This window comes from Taeniopygia guttata, chromosome 25 (assembly GCF_048771995.1).
Source record: "Taeniopygia guttata chromosome 25, bTaeGut7.mat, whole genome shotgun sequence".
NCBI lineage: Eukaryota > Metazoa > Chordata > Aves > Passeriformes > Estrildidae > Taeniopygia > Taeniopygia guttata.
In genome coordinates, this window is record NC_133050.1 from 3,952,909 (window position 1) to 3,971,010 (window position 18,102).

The 18,102-nt window shown below is 43.9% G+C and overlaps 1 protein-coding gene and 1 long non-coding RNA gene across 2 annotated transcripts; both read left to right on the top strand.

Moving 5' to 3' along the window:
* Window positions 1-10,064: 10,064 nt before the first annotated feature.
* LOC140680635 (uncharacterized) lies at window positions 10,065-11,492 on the top strand. The gene is made up of 2 exons (XR_012051989.1): window positions 10,065-10,236; window positions 11,201-11,492. It is a non-coding gene; the product is annotated as an uncharacterized lncRNA (long non-coding RNA).
* A 205-nt stretch (window positions 11,493-11,697) lies between these two features.
* On the top strand, window positions 11,698-17,851 carry LOC140680556 (nuclear pore membrane glycoprotein 210-like). The gene is made up of 5 exons (XM_072918347.1): window positions 11,698-11,770; window positions 14,531-14,635; window positions 14,763-14,864; window positions 17,563-17,690; window positions 17,845-17,851. Exons 2-5 carry the CDS (start codon window positions 14,570-14,572, stop codon window positions 17,849-17,851), a joined length of 303 nt encoding a protein of 100 aa, XP_072774448.1. The 5' UTR covers window positions 11,698-11,770; window positions 14,531-14,569.
* The last annotated feature ends 251 nt before the right edge of the window (window positions 17,852-18,102 follow it).

An 18,102-nucleotide genomic window follows, 5' to 3' on the forward strand; every position in this document is an offset into this window, starting at 1 on the left:
TTGTGCTGTTCAATATTTCCTGTTTTGCAGGATTTACAGTTCATCCAGGTGACAGATGGGTCCTGGAAACGGGCAGACTTTATGAAATTACAGTTGACATGTATGATAAATCAAGCAATAAGGTGTATTTATCTGATGTAAGTTGAAATGTTTAGATACTTTTCTGTGACTGTCTCCTAAATCCTGACTTGCTTTGGAATTGAGTGATTTCTTATTTACATTGAGACAGGACAGTGCAAAGCTTGTTGTTTCTTGCCTCTTCATTTTTTCATTTGTTTTGTTGTTGTTACTTTTTAAAAACAAAGCACTCTGGGTGATTCATGTGAAGTTATTGGAGTCTGAAGTGCTGTAGAAAAAAAAATGGAACTTGGGCAATGTCTTTCAGGTTGGATGGGGCTTGGAGCAACCTGAAATCACCCAGTGCCACCCCTGCCATGGGCAGGGACACCTTCCACTGTGCCAGGCTGCTCCCAGCCCCAGTGCCCAGCCTGGTCTTGGACACTGCCGGGGATCCAGGGGCAGCCACAGCTGCTCTGGGCACCTGTGCCAGGGCCTCCCCACCCTCACAGGGAAGAGCTTCTTCCTTAATTCTATATACTAGGTACCAAATACACATAGTTCTTAAACTGCAGAGGAAACGAAATTTAGATAATTCAGTTGCAACAAGAAAAATTTTATTGAATTACTGCTTTTGAGAGTATTTGATCTAGGGGAATATTATTTTATTTCCCCATAATTGCTTTTTGGGATACAGATCTGAGTTTGAGCTAGAGCTTAGTAGTCTGCCTTTGAGACAGTATATTCATGTGTTCTTTTGTGTTGAAGAAGGAAAAAATTAGAAAAATACTGTAAAATATGAACTACTTAGTGGTATAAATATAGGTACTTTCATGTTAAATTACATTTAACATGAAATTTAAAAAGAAACTTTCTGTGTAGTTAATGTCTCTAAAGGTAAAATCTTACTGAAAGACTGAAACTTCCACAGGGAGAGTTCTAATCAGTTTCAGCAGTGTGTCTTTGAACTGTGTTATTAAACAGTTTGCTTACTGACTTCTTGTTGTATGTTTAGGGCTTTCTGTCCTCCACTGATGTCAGTACCTGTGGCAATTTCTGTTTCATGTTTTGGTTTTAGAATATCCGAATTACTACAGAGCTGTCCGGAGAACACTTTGAGGTGCTGCAGTCCTCTCTGAATGGGTCCTATCATTATGTGATGGCTGTAAAGGCAGGTCAGACCACAATTGATGCTGCACTGACATCAGTAGTTGACCAGGTGTGTCTTTGTGAAAACTCCTCTGCTTCACTGGCAGGCCTAAAATTAATTGAGCTGTGCAGTAGTGACTTCCTAGCAAAAGGAAACCTAAGAATTACGTGGGTCTGAGCTGTCTTTGAACAGATTAAGAACCAAATTCTAAAATCCTTTCTTCATGAAAACTGTCAGTTGAGTCAAAAGAGGATTTGCTTAAATTAAAGACTGTGGGATTTTGCTCCCGAGCATGTGGCAAACTCCTGTTAGGGCAGTGGTACACGGCACTGATTTCTTTTCTTGGGGCAGATCCTTGTGCTGGGCAAGGGGCCTCTCACAGGCTGAGGGAATTTTACACTTTATTGTGGTAGGATCATCACTCATACCCTGACCTTGTTCTGCAGTCAGTTACATCGGGGAAGTTTGCTATCAATTGGTAAGTGACCTTAAACTCTGGAATGACAATTTGCCAAATGTATCAGCCTGCACATTTCTCCAAATTAATATTCATTAACTTTCTGCTGGTTGGGCAGGCTGCTGAATGTATGGCTAACTAGGGCACGTGGTGTGGAAGTGAATTGCTTTTGCTTGAAAATTAAACACTTGAACCCATTTGCTGTAAAATCAATTTAGTGATTCCTTGAGCAGGATTTAGTAGCTCCTTCAATGTGATACACCTCAGTCATTTTCTGTGTCAGAGATGTTCTCTTCAGTGGAAGAACATCCCTTGAGAGTTGTTCTTCCCTCAGAACTGCAGCAACACTGTGTTGTGCCAGAGGGTCGTAGCACTGCAGTGACAGCAGAGCTGTGAAGGCCAATGTTTGGGAGGGAGGGCTGAGCAAGGGCGCTTTCAGGCTGAATTTTGTACACAGTGGGATGAGCAAAGAGTAAATATAGGTGTTGAGCCTCCAGATTGGTTCTCCAAGGGAGGTCTCAAAATAGGAGCAATGAAAGACTATCTTTTTTCTTGCCTTTTAAATTAATGTGGGCACCTGGATCTTCATAACATCAGCGCTCATTTAGTACAGTGGCACACCTTGCTGCCAGGAGCTATTTGCTCACTAGGAGCTCTGTTCATAAGTGGTCCTAAATAGTTTTCCTTCCTCTCTGAGGTGTTTTCAAGGACATGTCTGTACCTAAGGACTAAACATTAACTCTGGGAAGCTCTGCGGTGCCATTTATAACACCGTGGTTTTGCACTTTGCAGGATGGAGGTGTTCATACCTTCCCAGTTCCAGTGAGAAACCAGCAGGATGTGGAGATCTATGTTCCAATATTGCTTGTACCCAGCATTCTGATGTTTCCTTGTCAGCCAAAAGCAGGAGCCTACCAGTACACCATCCAGGTATGCCAAAGAAGTACCCAGCTGCTGGGTGTGTAACTCGGGCAGGCACACTGAGGCCTGACACCACTGAGCTAGGGCTGACTGTGGATACTTCAGGCACAGTGGCATCCAAAATGTAACTTGGAGGAGCTTCATGGGACGTTAGTTACAGGAGTTAATATACAGTTTTAAAAAAGCACCAAGAAACCAACAAACATAAAATCCCACTGACTTCTACCTCTTGTCTTCCCTTCCTCTCTCCCTCATGCATGCACCACACACCTATGCCTGGAATGGTTGGGAATTCCAGGAGCATCCCATATGCAAAGATCCACAGCAATCATTAGAGGCTGCCCTTTGCTGGCAAGGATGGGAAATACGAATGGGAGTGTGAAGTGACTACAAAGAACGGCATGACAAGTTTAATTAGCATCACTCTGCCAGCCTTGGACATCAGTATTCCTCACTGGCCACACGCCTTGTGCTCCTAATACAAAGTTCCAGGGAGGCAAAGGCCACAGCTTATTTACAGAAGGGATGATTTCCATGTTTACTAGGTGTGTCTTTGCTCCCAAGTTGTCGGTTATTCCTTTTGCTTCATGAAGCAAATGGTTTGTATGCCAGTATCCAGTATCTCCAGTCCAAGTAGGGAAAAGAAAGTTGTGCTTTCTCAGCCCAGACTCTTATCCCAGGCCAGTGATACCCAGACCCTGCACTCAGGTGTTGGATGCACAACTCCTACCTCTCCCTTTTGGCATAAAGTAGTGCTCAGTGTCGGATCTGTGTTAAGTAAACTATATGCAAATAGGCAGCAGGACACTTGGTGCCAGGCTCTTCTCCCAGGTAACAAGGGATAGGATGAGAGGAAACATCCTCATGTTTAGATTGGATATTAGACAAAGTTTTTTCACAGGAAGAGTTGTCAAGCCATGGCACAGGCTGCCCAGGGCAGTGGTGGAGTCACCATCCCTGAAGGGCTCAAAAATTATGGGGTATGGGACCTGAAGACAGTGGTGGACTTGATAATCTCAGAGGTCTTTTACAGCCTTTCTGATTCAGTGACTCCATGGAGAGAATCAATCTCACAGGATTAAATTGCATTCTCCAGTGTAAGTCTAAGGGCAGCTACACTGAGTTAAGCCCTGCATAACTCTACTTGTCTGTTCTGTGGGATTAGTTTGGTTTACTTCATGCTATTCCTGACCACACCAGCAGAGTGTGGTAAAAATTCTTAGTACTAAATCTGCATTTGCAGTACGTCATAATTCTGCTGGAGTTTTCCCAGTAAAGGAAAGGAAATGTGGTTTTGTTTCCTACCTCTTTCACGGTTCTGTTCTCACCTTATCTTGCATATATAATGAAGTATTTCACTAGAGAACATTCCTTCATGGTACTGCAATAATTTTCTCGCTGTTCTTACTTTACTCTGATGTTTTTCTATAAAAACATAGAAACCTTTTTCTCCCAAGATTTAAATTTTGCTGAAACTGAGACCTTTCTTCTGGTCTCTAGATTCCACAATACAACTGGTCAACAGCATACACACAGCTCAACTGTTCCTGCCTCTCCATCAGAGTTTGCCTCCCACTGCATAGCTTCAGTCAGGCTATTTCAAATGGGTGAATAAAGTTTTTCTGAAAATAAATTGAAAGGGATTTTTGGATCTAGCCAAATTCTGTTTATAGCTGAAGTAACTCGCTCCAGAAGGTACCAGAATGCCTGGCAGGTTTTCCTTTGGCAGCTGTCTGGTTTGTTGGGGGTTGCTGTGTTCATATTTGTGCCAATGAGATGGTTCCTGTTGCCCTCCTTCGGCGCACGCATGAGAGGTGCAGTGCAGCTGTGCGAGGTGGGCACCTGGAGGTTCCTGGGGAGGGCACTGCTCCCAGGTAGCAGTGTGGAGCTCCCTGCCAGGCTCTGGCTAATGGTGAAGCTGCATGGGAAGCTGCTTTACCCTTCCTCTCCTCAGTGCATACTGACTGTCAGAGACAGAAAGTGTAGTGAGGCGTCTGGGGTTTATGGCAGGGACCTGAGTCTTCATAGTTATTAAGAATTGGGTATTTCTGTTTTATGTTTTCTGCTCATCTCCCTGTTTCAGCTGAAACACCTTTACAAATATGCTGAGCCCTTGGATTCTTTCAGCCTTTCTCACCACATCCCATGCATCTCCTGTAACACACCTCTGCCTGTTTATTTGTCTGTGTCCTTCTGTAATCAGATTGTGCATGTGCTCCGAGAAAGGAAGAAGGGAAATGACCCTCCTCTTCATTTTCTTTTTTTTCTCTTTCCCTGGTAAAAATTACTAGTTAAGCTCCTGCATAATTTAGATTTGTTTGTTTTCCGCACTGTCCCTCTAGAGAAGATTTATCACCTTGTTCATTTTTAATTATGAAAAAGGTTAAAGGAAATGCTGAGGAAGTTAAAGAAATTAAAACAATACACATTTTAAAATGGCTCCAGTGTTCACCTGTGTTTTACTGTGATGGAATATTTGACATTTGTTTTGGTGTGTGAAAGAAGCTGAAATTAAAATGAAAGGTAGAAATCTTCTCATCTCTCTATTGCCTATTAAGTTCTGAGGTGTTATTTTATTTGTATGTCCTATTCTCAGTGCATTCCTGGTTTTCACACAAGATATCCAAAGCTGTGGAATGTGAAAACCATGTACTTGATTAAATATTTGAAAGATTTTTCCCTCTGTATTTCAGACTCAGGGTGGAAGTGGCAACTTCAGCTGGTCCTGTTCTAACCAGGCAGTAGCCACAGTGACAGTCAAAGGAGTGCTGAGCACGGGGAGCGATGCTGGGGTCAGCATTATTCAGGCGTTCGACGTGCGGAATCCGCTGCTGTATGGCGAAATGAAGGCAAGAGATTCATTGTTCAGTGATTGTTCTTGAATGTGGCTTTTGGAAACAGCAAAGGCACTGAGAATGCCATAGGCAATCCCCTTCCATTTCCTGCCCTGTGGCAGGTTAAGTGATTTGTTTCACTTTGTGCTTTAGGGAATCCAACCCTGTTCAGTGCATTAACTTGACTCCCATTTTTGCCCCTTCCTGATTTCCTTGGCAAGCCTTTTTTCCTGCTGGAAGTTTTAAGTGCAAGAAGGAAATGGTAATTAACTCCTGGCCTGTCCATCTAGGCAGACAAGCCAAACTAAAAATTCATTCTGTAGGGTGATAGGTGGGTGTTCTCCCTTGATACCAAAGGGTGACAGTTGTTATCGGGATGTACAAGGAAATTTCTGTCTGGAGAAGTACCTGAACTGAGCACCATGCTGCAGACAGACTGCAAATACCCGAGTTGGCCAAGAAAAAACAGTACTTTGGGAAAATTAGGAGAAAATGGCAATAAAAAACATAGCTCCCAAGAGGGATTTTGTGGTGTCTCTGTAGACCATCCCCTGTTCTTAGGTCATTGTGGTCAGTGTGTGTGGTTTGGAGTGAGGAGAATGCAGGAACAGTACATCAGGTGGCCCCAAAGGGAGGGGTGTGACATTAATTAAAATCTGTTCAGAATTTAGCTTACACACTCGCTCTGAAATAATTCTCTGAACAGCCTAAGATGCTGCTTTTTAGCAGCGCAACAGTTACCAGCTGGAGACACAGGGAGGAAGATTTTTTCAGCTTAAACTTCTTATCCTCAAACATAAGTCAAAGCCTGAAGACAGCAAGAAACCTTCTGACCATGCGAGCTTTCAGAGCAGTGTATTGCACAATCTGAATAGGTTATTTTTGAATGCTTTTTTTCCTGTGTTAGGAGCTGCTTTCTGTGTGGAACAGCTCTTCAGAGTTCTGTTTACTGACCTCAGTTTTTAGTAGTAGTAGTTTTAGGAGTAGTTAATACACACAGATTACAGCTTTAATTCTGTCCCATACAGTTTGGTATCCTGAAGCCATTTGCAGAAGATTAAGTAGTTAAGATCCTAACACAAGACCTTAACTTAAGATCCTTAACTTAAGTAGTTAAGATCCTGCAAATAAAAGCTGTGATTGCTATGAAATCTCTGGTCTGAGGTAGATTCTTTAATGGACGCTAAACCTCTCCCAGGTGGTGATGATACCCCCTGGCGATAGCACACAACAGTCCACACTTCAAAGTCAGTAAAGCAGAAGAGAGAATGACAGGAGCAGCAGTAAAAGGGAAGCTCACCAAGCTGCTGTGGGCTTGGGCTGGCGTGGAGCAGAGCAGTGACCCAGCCTGTCCCTGTTCCTTCCCTGCAGGTGTACGTGAGCGAGCCCAGCACCATGGAGTTCACTTCCTGCCAGGTGGAGGCACACGTGGGGCAGGTGCTGGAGCTGCCCCTGAGGATCAGTGGCCGGACCAGCGTGGACAGGGGCGAGCTGGTCCCCCTGAGCGACTGCTCACAGCTGGAGCTGGGGGTGGAGCTGGAGAACCCTGGCGTGTTCAGCCCACTTGAAGGTGCTTTAACTCCCTCCCTGGTTTGGAAGTTAAATTGGTGACAGGTCACACCTCTCCCAAGTCACCCTTTTCCCTTAAATCACTGATTCATAGTTCTGTACAGTATCCCCACAGAACTGCCAACCTCAGAGGGGAGGGGAACCGAGTAGTTTTATTTTGAGGATAGATTTGCTTTTTTATGCAGAATGGTTTGAGTTGGAGAGACCTTAAAAGTTCTTCCAGCCCCACCCTCTGCAATGGGCAAGGACACATTTCACCTGTCCCAGGCTGCTCCAAGGCTTGTCCAGCCTGGCCTTGGCCACTTTTAGGGATCCAGGGGTAGCCACAGCTTCTCTGGGCACCCTGTGCCAGAGCCCTACCACTCTCTCAGCCAAGAATTCTTTCCCAGTATCCTATCTAAACCTGTTCTCTTTCAGTTTGATGCCATTCTCCCTTGTCCTGTCCCTACATATCTTTGTAAAAAGTTCTCTCCATCTTTCTGGTAGGCAGCCTTCAAACAGCTGTGTTGAATTTGATGAACATGCCTGGGCATTTCTTTGCAAATAAGCTCTTGTATATTTTTAATTTATCTGACAGGAAGACTTAAGCCAACTGCTGATTTTTGCAGTGGAGTGAGACTGAAGGCTGAATTTCAGGGGTACACCAGACTGGTGGTTGTGTACACCCACGGGCACGTGCGCCTCAGTGCCAGCATCGCCATCGCCGCTTATCTCCCGCTGAGAGTGAGTCTGCTTCCTCTGCTCCTGGAGAGATCCAGGATCCAGCACTGAAGAACCTTTACATGAGAGGGAGCAGGTTATGCAAGGAATAGGTTTGAAAAACTGAGGTGGGTGGGTTTACATTCCACCACTGGCTGGTTCAGTGAAGAAAATAAGAAAGAAGCTGAGTCCAGGGTCAGTAGATGGAAATACAGAAGAGGCTGCTTTCTTATTTTCTTGCCTCATCTGCAGAAGCCTAGCACTGACTGCAGGCTGAAGTCTTGAGTATTTCACCATAGCTTTCCCTCAATATGGAAAAAATGTTAGTGCAAATACTACAGATTTGTGTTTATAATGAATGTAATGTGATGTTGTGAAACAGAAACTGGAAAGGTTTTTGTGCACTAAATGTCAGGTTAACTGCTGTGGTGGTGAACAGCACAGGCTGTCCCAGGGATGCACATCAGTGCAGAATTTGTTAGACAGGTTTGAAGTAAAACTTGTGTAGGAGAATAACTACACACACAGAATTGTTCTGGAGAGAGCACTGGCAAGTGAAAGTACAATTTGACGTAATTTCATCCATTTTAAATACTTCTTTAGAAGTATAGCAGAATACTATCTCTCAGTGCTCATAAAAATATGTTAAGGATCTCCCTTTTGCTGTAATTCTTCATGAGAGAGATGTGATTAAAATGCAGCTAAAACTTGTCTTTGGATCCGTTGCTTCCTTTGAATCTAATCCAGCTGGACAGAATCCTTGTGGATTTTGGTGCAGCTCTGTTTTTCACTAAGTGTGCTGACAAACCACTGCATGGGAGAAATCACCGCCTTATCCAAGTAGAGCTGTTCCATTCAGAAGGAGGTTTATTTTGCAGAGCACAACCAAACAGTGTACATAGATGATTAATTTTCAATTAATTAATTGATTACAGGCTATCGATCCACCATCAGTCGCTTTAGTGACTTTGGGTTCCTCTAAGGATATGTTGTTTGAAGGAGGACCGAGGCCATGGGTCCAAGAACCTTCCAAGTTCTTCAGGAACGTTGCTGCTGAGGATGCAGAAAGCATTGCCTCCTCTTTACTTGAACTTCCCACACCTCGAAACAGCAACTAGCACCGGGTTAGGGTGCTGTGCAGGAGCCTGGGAGAGCAGGTGAGTGCCAGAAGGGCTTGCTGTTGCCCTCCATCAGGTGCTGAGAACTGGCTCCAGACAGATTTATGGTGCCATATGCCTGTTATGTAGCTAGATGCTTTTATAATGAGCCAGTAAAGAATTTGGCTAAGTACCTTGTTTATGCATTTTGATGCAGATTTTAGAGTGAGCATTTCACAGCATTACATTAAAAGTGGTTTATGATGGGTTTTTTTCAGTATAAACCCAAGTTGTGGAAGCCTTATGTTGTGGGATGCATTGAACATCCTAATGAGTGCAGGTTCATTTTACATGAACAGGATCAGAGCAGAAGGTTACTGAGCAGGCTGACTCCTCTGTCTGACCTGCTCCTCTTAACTGTGTTACCTTCCAGTGTAATTCTGTTTATTCTAACAAATGGCAGCCCCAGGAATTGACTGCTCTACTCTCTGTGCAGCCTTGGTGAGCATGACTGTGCTCATTTTCCACTTGGTTTTGTTCTCTGCAACATACAGAAGTGATTTCTCCTGCTTTATTCACCCTCCTCAGCCCATGAAGCTTTTAGCTTCAGTATAGTATTCTTCTGCAATTCTGCAAGGCTTAAGCATTTTGGTTGGGCTGCCAAGTTCCACTGATTTCCTCAGTGGACACTTTGCAAAGTGGAGCTGTTCCTGTCAGTGCAGATTCCAAAGGAACGGGCCTTGGTGTTGATGTGCAGGTCTGTGCAAGGCTGGCTGTCCCCAGCACATCACACCTGCGTGGCTCTGCCCAGCACCAGTGCGTGCGGGGATGGGGCAGGTGACCAGAGCTGCCTCAGCCTTCTCTGGTTTTATATCCACTTCACTTTACTGAAGGCTAAAAAAGGAATGTAAAATAAAAGATAAGATGTTTTTAAATACACTGAAGTGACTATAAATGTTGCCTTTGGGCTGGTCTGTTCTCACTCTGCAAGAACACCTGCTGTTTCCTTTCTCAGTTACATGAGATTTGTTGTTTGAATCAAATTTGATAGTCATGAACATGAACACCGAGGAAAGAGTTCCCAGGAACAGTACTTTCGTAGTGATAAAGAATTGTTCTTGAGGTGTGCTCCCTCTTTTGCATCTTCCTGTGTCTTAATAGTGCTGTAAATCCCCAAGCACTGTATTTTTGCTTTTCATTCTGATATCACAGTGTAACTGAGACCTGTGGAAATACAGCATGCCTGAACTAAACTCTTTCCTCATTTGCTGCTTTCAGGTTATTACCTTAACAGTTGGGAGCAGCCCCACAGTCACCAGCCCTTTCCCAGTGGTTGAGCCCACTGCCGTGAAGCTCATCTGTGCTCTCCCTTCCCGGCTGGCTTTGATTCCTGTTTATGGCAGCCCTCAGCTTGCTCTCTCCTGCCCTTTGCTCCAGCAGAGCAAGCAACTGGTAAGCCTGGGAAGTGGCAGGAGAAGAAGGTGTTCTTACAGCTGAAAAATCAGTGTTTGGAGCTCCATGTGTGAAACATGGCAGCTGCTGCAAGAGGAGCAGTAACTGGTGCTGTGGCCACACTGTGCCCTTGGGGGCTCCTGCACAGAGCAGGCTGTGGGAGTCCTGCAGTAAATGGACAATAGATATGTGTAGATTATCAGGCATAAGGAACTTTGCTATTCTGTTTTTCTTGCTAACAGGCGTTGCCACATGTTGGCTGCTGAGTAAGCCATATTTTGTTGTGTTAATATTCCCCGGCAAATGTAAAAGTCATCCTCCTTCCCTAAAATGAATAATTTTAAAGAGCTTCTATGTAATAACAAGAGGAGATGGAGACTTCTGTGTATTGTTAGCCACCCCAGAGCTCACCTGCTTTTCTGTCTCCATTATGTGTCAGCTTACCTTGGTGCACTGCTGTTGCTAATGCATTTCACCAAAGCAACACCAGAATTTTGAGCTTTAACAAACAGCGCTGTTTGTCATCATTTATTTGAATTTTAAAAACAATTTCATTGAGCTGTGGTTCAATTCTGTTGTTGTTGGTTTGGGGATTTGTTTTTTTTTTTAAGGTAATTCACTGGCTAAAAAAACCCCAAACCCATGCTCCAGTAAAACCCCCTTAGAGTTCAGAGATTCACAGAATGCTCTGAGTTGGAAGGGATCATAAGGATCATGGAGTCCAACTCTAAATGGCCCATACAGGACTTGAACCTACCTGGTGTAAGCAGCAGTATGCTCTGACCAGCTGAGATAATCTCAGGGCTGTTGGAGCACAGCTGAATGCCTTGCACTTGGCTCCTTTTAACAAACGTTCCTTATGCATTGATGTTGTACAAACCTCATGGAACTCAGCATATGTTTTCTTTAATGATTAAAAAATCCGGTTGTATCGGTTCAGTTCAAAATATTCCTTCTTTTTCAGGTTCCTGTTTCCAATTACCACAATCCAGTGCTGGATTTGGCTGCCTATGACCAGCAAGGCAGGAAATGTGATAACTTCAGCTCCCTTAGTATTGTGTGGGAATCCACAAATAAGGCCATTGCTCGTATTGAGACGGAGCTGCCAATGGAGCTGACTCTGAAGGAGGAGGGCAATGGTCAGAAGAAAATGGAGGGTATGAGTGGGCTGAAATGAGCATTTCTTTGTTTGACGGTCCAGATTAAATCTGTTTGGCAGTGTCTCATCTTGATTAAAGAAATTACTGTAATCTGCAGTCATACTTCAGTTTAACGTCAATGTGCACTTTTTAGTGTGTGCTATTAAAGAGAGGAGAAAAAAGGAACCAAGTCCAATGTCTAGAACCTGTCTTGAGAGAGAAAGTTCTTGTCTGATGCGAATGAGCCTAGAGGAGCTGAATATATTTCTCATCTTTGTTGCATTCTAAGCTTACAAACTGTGGTAGTTGACCATGCGTTTGGAACTGCTGCCATCTCTGCCACTGCCACTGGATTCCAGCAGCCCCACCTGAAGGCAGCCAGAGCCCAAATACCGGTAACAGTACCTGGGGGGATTTGCCATTTCCCTGTGGTCAATGCCCAGTGGTCTGGTGGCTTTATTTCCTCCACACACAGTACTGTACAAATCAGGCAGCTCCCTGGTGCAGTCCGGTTCATTCTGCAGAGGTTTGATACTGGTTCATGGTTTTCCTGCTTTCCTCTGCACTAGGTGCTGCTATCCAAATCAAATTTGTCCAAGTCCTTGGGAGTTTTTTAACCATCTGAACAAGGGCATTGCAGAGAAGTGTTTCAGTTGGTTTTGTTTCAGTTTAGGGTTTTTTAATGAATTGGTGACTCTCTGCTGCTTGTCCTTCATTAAAGCAGCCATGTGCTTCATGCAGCTGTCACTGGGAAAGCAAATGGATTATTGCCCCTGCAGAGCTGGGTGGGAAAGTTCTGCATGAGCAAAGCAAAAGCTGACTGATTCCTCATATGGACCATGTGTTAGTCTGGGCTCTTGTGGGAATCCAGGGCTTCCCTCTGGCTGCCCTGGCAGGTCTGGGACTCTGGCAGGGGTCAGGAACCCCCCTATACAGAGCCCCGAGAGACACTGTCTGTGATCTCTGTCCATGGAGAGGAGTTTTCAATCTTACAGGATGAATTACAAGCTCTGAGTGTTTGATATGAGTAATAATTAAGTGTGACACAGGTGCAAAAGTAAAATTTTAGGTTTCTAAATTAGGGGTTCAGAGGGGACAAGATAGAGAAAATTAGGTGTGTCTTGTCCTTTTCCTCCTTCTTCATGCCCTCCATGTTTCACTGTAGTGTTGGCATTTTTCTATTGGTTTAGGCTAGGGACACGCTGTTCAACGTAGATAATAGATATTGGCACATTATTGTAAATATAGTACACGTAGTTTCTGGTATATAATGTTTGTAACATCCCACTGAGGGGCAGAGCCCCACACGCTGCCCTGCAGGACAGACCTGCGGCAGGGCAGCAGAACATGTTAGAGATAAGCAAGAATAAACAACCTTGAAAACAGCACAGACAAATTATAGCTTCTTCTTTGGCAACGGGGCAGAAAGACAGAGACTTTCTACAATCTCGGAATCACCAATACCCACAGATTCCGACAGGCTCTGACTGATGCTCTCTTTTTTTTTTCCTGATGCCAGCCATAAGCACAGGCTCTCATTTTACAAGTCATTAGCCACTCCCTGAAATACTTAGCTAGGGAAGAAAAACAGTAAAAGGTAATGATGATGAACAAAGAGGGCAGGTGTAAACAGCTGGCAGTTTTCTGTTTATGTCACTTTTGTAAACTGAATATAAGGGCAGGTTTCAGCCTGTGGAATAACCTGGCATGTGCAATAACTGACTCTTAAAATATTCTGCTTCCTAACTGGAATGTCTGTTTAATCTTGTTAGCAAGATTTAAGTGGATTTGAACAATATGCAGTACCTTGAAAACATACTTGAGGCAAAAAGTTAAATATGCAATGAGCGGTTACAGGATTTAACTCAAAGCAGGTAGCAGATGGGCACCAGTAATGTGAAATACTCTGTGGGCCAGGTTCTTCTCAGCTTGGCCCAGGTGTGGCATCTGCTTAGTAAATTCTTTGAGAGGTGATCTTTTTTGCCACTTGGTTCTTGACTTTTCTGTGAGGTTTCCACTCTTCTCATGTTGGGAAAGCATGGTGCAGATGTATGTCCCCTGAAAAATTTGACTATGGCTTAATGAGAATTACCGCAGAGACACAGTTACTTTGCTGCTGAAGTTATTTGCGATATTTGGTTGTGTTTCTTTTTTTTTTTTTCTCTCTTAGAAATCGAGCTGTAATATGGATACTTGATGTTCTACAATAATTTTGTAGTTCACTGTGCTCTGCTTTGTTAAACCAGTATTATATATTCTTTCTTATTTTTCGAAATAATTAGTAAAGAGGCTGCTCTAAACTTTGCCTTGAGTTCAGAGAACACTGGCATATTCTTAAGTTCTATTCTCTGTGTTTAAATTTCGGAGGACTCTGTAGATGTTAGTCCTGCTGCACTTTGTGGGCTCATGAATGTGTTGTTTTTTTCAAATGAGGTGACCTGGGTGCATTTTTCAAGTTCATCAGCAATGGGCTGCTCTGTTCTGCTTTCAAACCTGCCCATTCTCCTTTCTTGCAGCCAAAAACACAAACAAAAACCTAGTAGATGGGATATTAAGATGTCTTGACTGTTGTTCCATGTTTAAGTGGAACACCCTATTATGTCATTAGGGAAAGATCACATCCTTTCCACATCAAGGAAATAATTCTACTAATGAGGTGAAATGGGTACAGAGTACTGACTTCCTCTAGAAATCTTTTTCCTTTTCTGAGCTAATGTTGCTATGAGTGAGTGATTAAAGCTGCATTTAGTCCCGTATTCATGTATTTACACTTAAGGAAGAATTTCTTTTGGTGGCCTGCTAAGAAGCATGAAAAGATGAGTTAGAACTAGAACACTTTGTGCATTTTCCTTATCATTCTGTATGACTTGGGCCCGTGGCTCAGAGTTAATATCCTGTCTGTGCTTGTCAGACATCATTCACTGATTCTGCAGTGCTGGGCCCTTGTCCTCTGCCTTGGCCAGGGGTGCAGAACAGAGCAGCCCTGAGGATGCCCTTCCCTGTGCTGACTGACTGAGGCCTCTGGATCTTGTGGGCATCTCATCCCTCAGCCTGTGCTCTGAGCTTTGGTTGCCTGCTTTAAACATCCTCCCTGCACACACAGGACTCCGGCAGTGTTGTGCCTCTTTCTGTAACTGCTAACATTGTTCTTGCAGCACGAGGCTGTGCTCCCAGGGCCTGCCACCATTGAAGTGATGCTTGTGGAAGATGTGAAAGTGAGCCCCACTGGGCTCTCCATCTACAACCACCCTGACATCCAGGTGAGGAGTTACTCTGCTGCTTTCCAGCTGCAGGGAGGAAAACATCACACATTACAGGGGGTGTGTGAGGAGACAGCTTTACTGGAAAGATACAATCTTAATTCAGGATGCTTTTCTGGTTTTGCAGGCAGAACTTCTCCTCCAACAAGGTTCTGGATATTTTTTCATTAATACCAGTGTGCCAAATATTGTAAGAGTGACACATGAAGAGACTCAAGGCATTGCTTTGGTGAGTGCAGTATTTTGTGGTTTTACACCTTTTTGCCAACCAGGTTATTGTTCTGCAGCTTCAGCACTCCTGGGCATTTTGCAGCAGGTGTGAATAGAGAGGCAGTAGCTGCATTTTGGATGTGTTTGCCTGTCACGGTTGTGCTTCAGGCAGGGGATCTTTGCACTGGCACTTTCTGCTCTAGTCTCAGGTACAGGAAATTGTTTCTTTACAGCTTTGATGCACTTGTGTTCCCTGTATAAGGTAAAAGCCAGTTCCAAGTACTTCACCCATTACAACTTTGTAGTAAAATGTTCCTGATTTCACAAACACACCACAAAGAGTAACATGACAGAATTATTCAGAAGCTACCCATAAGATTAATTGGTTTCCAAAGTAATACTGGAGTATTTGCTGTGGGCCAGTAGTTCTGAAGGTTTCAAATTCTTCTATCCTACAGTGTTGTTTCAGGGTATTTTAAAATCACAGTATTGCATCCTGGTTTTGTGAATGAATATTTATTAAAGAGTTTATTCTGATCTCCATATGAAGTTTCTAATGCACTTTTCCACTAGAAGATGCCAATAAAGTGCAAGTGTGCTTGACTTCATCAGGCCTGGGATATGAAATGCATTCTGCAGTGAACACCAATAAAACTCTGTGTTTGCATTGCTGCTTTCATTAGGAAAGAACTTGAAACAAAACAAGTTGCTCTAAAGAGTGTTTTTTATAAATGTATCAATTACAGGTTTGTCTTTTAAAAAGTAATGCTGATAAAGTTGTGAAATAATGATAACTAAGGTGGAAATTAGAATATCAAAAGAATTGATGGAACATCTTAATTGTCTCTAACTGATTTAAGTGTGAGGTGGGAATATTTTTTCCAACTAGGCACAGGGGTGAGAAAAAAAGTAGAAGAGATGAGGAGTTTTTTGTACATAGTATACTGTTCAAACTCTTAATAGTTTTTTAGTCCGGTCTCCCTGATGGGTTTAACTGATGTCCATGAGATAGGTTCAGTGCTCTTGTCTGGAATTCAGGAGTGGAGCAGTGACAGCAAGACAGGCTTTGTGAAGTGTAGGAAGAGATTTAACTGCCTGTCAGATTAAAGGAGAGAGAAGTCCACATTAAACACATTTTTTAAAAAATGCAACCCCACACACATTTGGCAGGTTTGTTAGCCCTGTGTGCTGTGCTTGGGTTACATCCCAGTACAAGCCCTGGGTTTTTCCATGGAAGCAGCAGAATGGCCTGGGAAATCAGCAGGCTCTGTAAGGCTGCTGCCATGGCAGGTACCAGTGCAGCCAAGTTGACAGAGGATAAGTTGGCAGTAAACTCTTGTGAGAAACTAAATTCAACTTATCTGGAGCAGTGATTCTCAGACTCTTCAGTGGGACTGCCAAGGAGGAATTCTGTAGCTCTCCCTCTGGTTTTGACACAGCAGCTTCTCTGGGCATGGGTGGGTGGTAGCAGGGGAAGAGTGAAGAGTGGCCACCAGTGCAATATCCCTGGATACTGGGAGCCACTGGGCACATAATGGGAGAGGAGAACAGCAGAGTTTGCTGAGACAGGAAGAGTTTTAAAAGTTGCAGTAGCCCTGCTTGCCTTTTTCCCTGTTTGCTTTCTCTGGTCTCCCAGCCCAGCTGAGCTCCATTCCAGCTCCCTCCCTGTGCCACTTCCCCTGCCCTGCTGCCCAGCCCCTGTGTTAGCCACCCTCTCTGGGAACTGCTGCTGTTCTGGAAGCTGACCTTTATTAAAACTTCACATCCCTTTCTATTTTGAGGCAGAAACAGGAGTAGTGCCCTCACAGAACAAAATGTCAGCTTTCCCCACTGCTCTGCTGCTGGCTCCTGTGGTGCTGCTGGGCAGAGCTGAGAGTTCACTGAGCTCCTGTGCACTGGGGGGCCTGTCCATCTCCCCTTGTTCAGAGTCCAGAGCACACAGCAGGACACCCGACTTCACTGCTCCCTGGCCAAAGGGAGCAGAACAGCTGGGATTGTCCTGAGGTCTGTGACAAGGTCAGGGAGTTGCAGGAGAACTGCAGAGCTGATGTGAGGAGCAAGGTGTGGCTGCATGGCCTTGGCAGAGGGGACTTTGGAATGGGTGCTTAGTTCTGAGGGCTTGTGTTTGGGACCAGAGGTCTCTCTCTTCATTGTTTTATTCTCTTTATCTGTTAAGTGTAACATTCTCTTTCTTTAAAATAAATGTAATAATAGTTTTATTAAAGAAACACCTGATCTGTCAATTGTCCTCTTACTTGCCAGGATCTACCACCAGGTTTTGGCTGCTCAGATGAGAAGCAGTGACAGTAGAGTACAAACCTTACATGAAGCAATACCAGTGCTTTACAGGCATAATTTTTGTTCTCACTTTTTTTTTCCCCTTATCGCTTTGGTTTTCACTCTAAGAAAATTTTGTTGCTCTAAAGGATTTGTGTGTTTTTTCTCCTGATGGTGGGAGGGTAACAGGATGCCAGACTGTTCCAGATGAAGAGCTGGTAATTCACTTGGTGCCTGGGGGCTGTTTGCACTAGCTCAGTAGCTTAATACTTTTTACATACATTTTAGAGCTTGATTTTTATTTTGGTGGAAGGATTCTCCTTGTGTAAGCTTGGAGATTTCTGCATCCAACTGCTTCTGCCCTGAAAGTGATACAAATTTTATCCTGTGAACAAGAGACAAAAGAAGTGCTATAAGGCAGTTTTCTTTTGGCATTGCAGGTGCAGCCTCTGCTCCCAGGATCAGTGACTGTAATGATTCAAGACCTGTGTCTGGCTTTCCCTGCCCCAGCTGAAGCTGAAATTCATGTGTCTGATATCCAGGAATTCACGTGTAAGTTGTTGGCAAGGTCAGTGCCTTGGAAGCAGCATTAGGAGCTGATCCAGCCTGCCCTGACTCCTGTGCTGCTGGTCCTGAGCACAGAGATCACACATGGACAAGATGCTACAACAGAGAACACCTCCCTGTGTCTCTGTTTCTCCCTCCCAAATTTATCCCTTCAGGTTATAAGGGTCTCAGGGTATCAGGTATCTGTTCGTGTTCTGTGTGGCAGAAATCTCAGCTTTTGCATTTACATAGTAATATTAATCCCTAATTTATATGGACATGCTCATTTACATTTCCTCCTGTTTAAAGTGCATGTGAGCAATTCTTTTAGGAGTAGGTTTTGCCCCAGGGTCATTTTCCATATGTCAGGCTTTAAAACTGAACAGAAGAAAGTCCAGCTCATTGCTCTTGCCAGCTCGGGTGCACCTTAAACA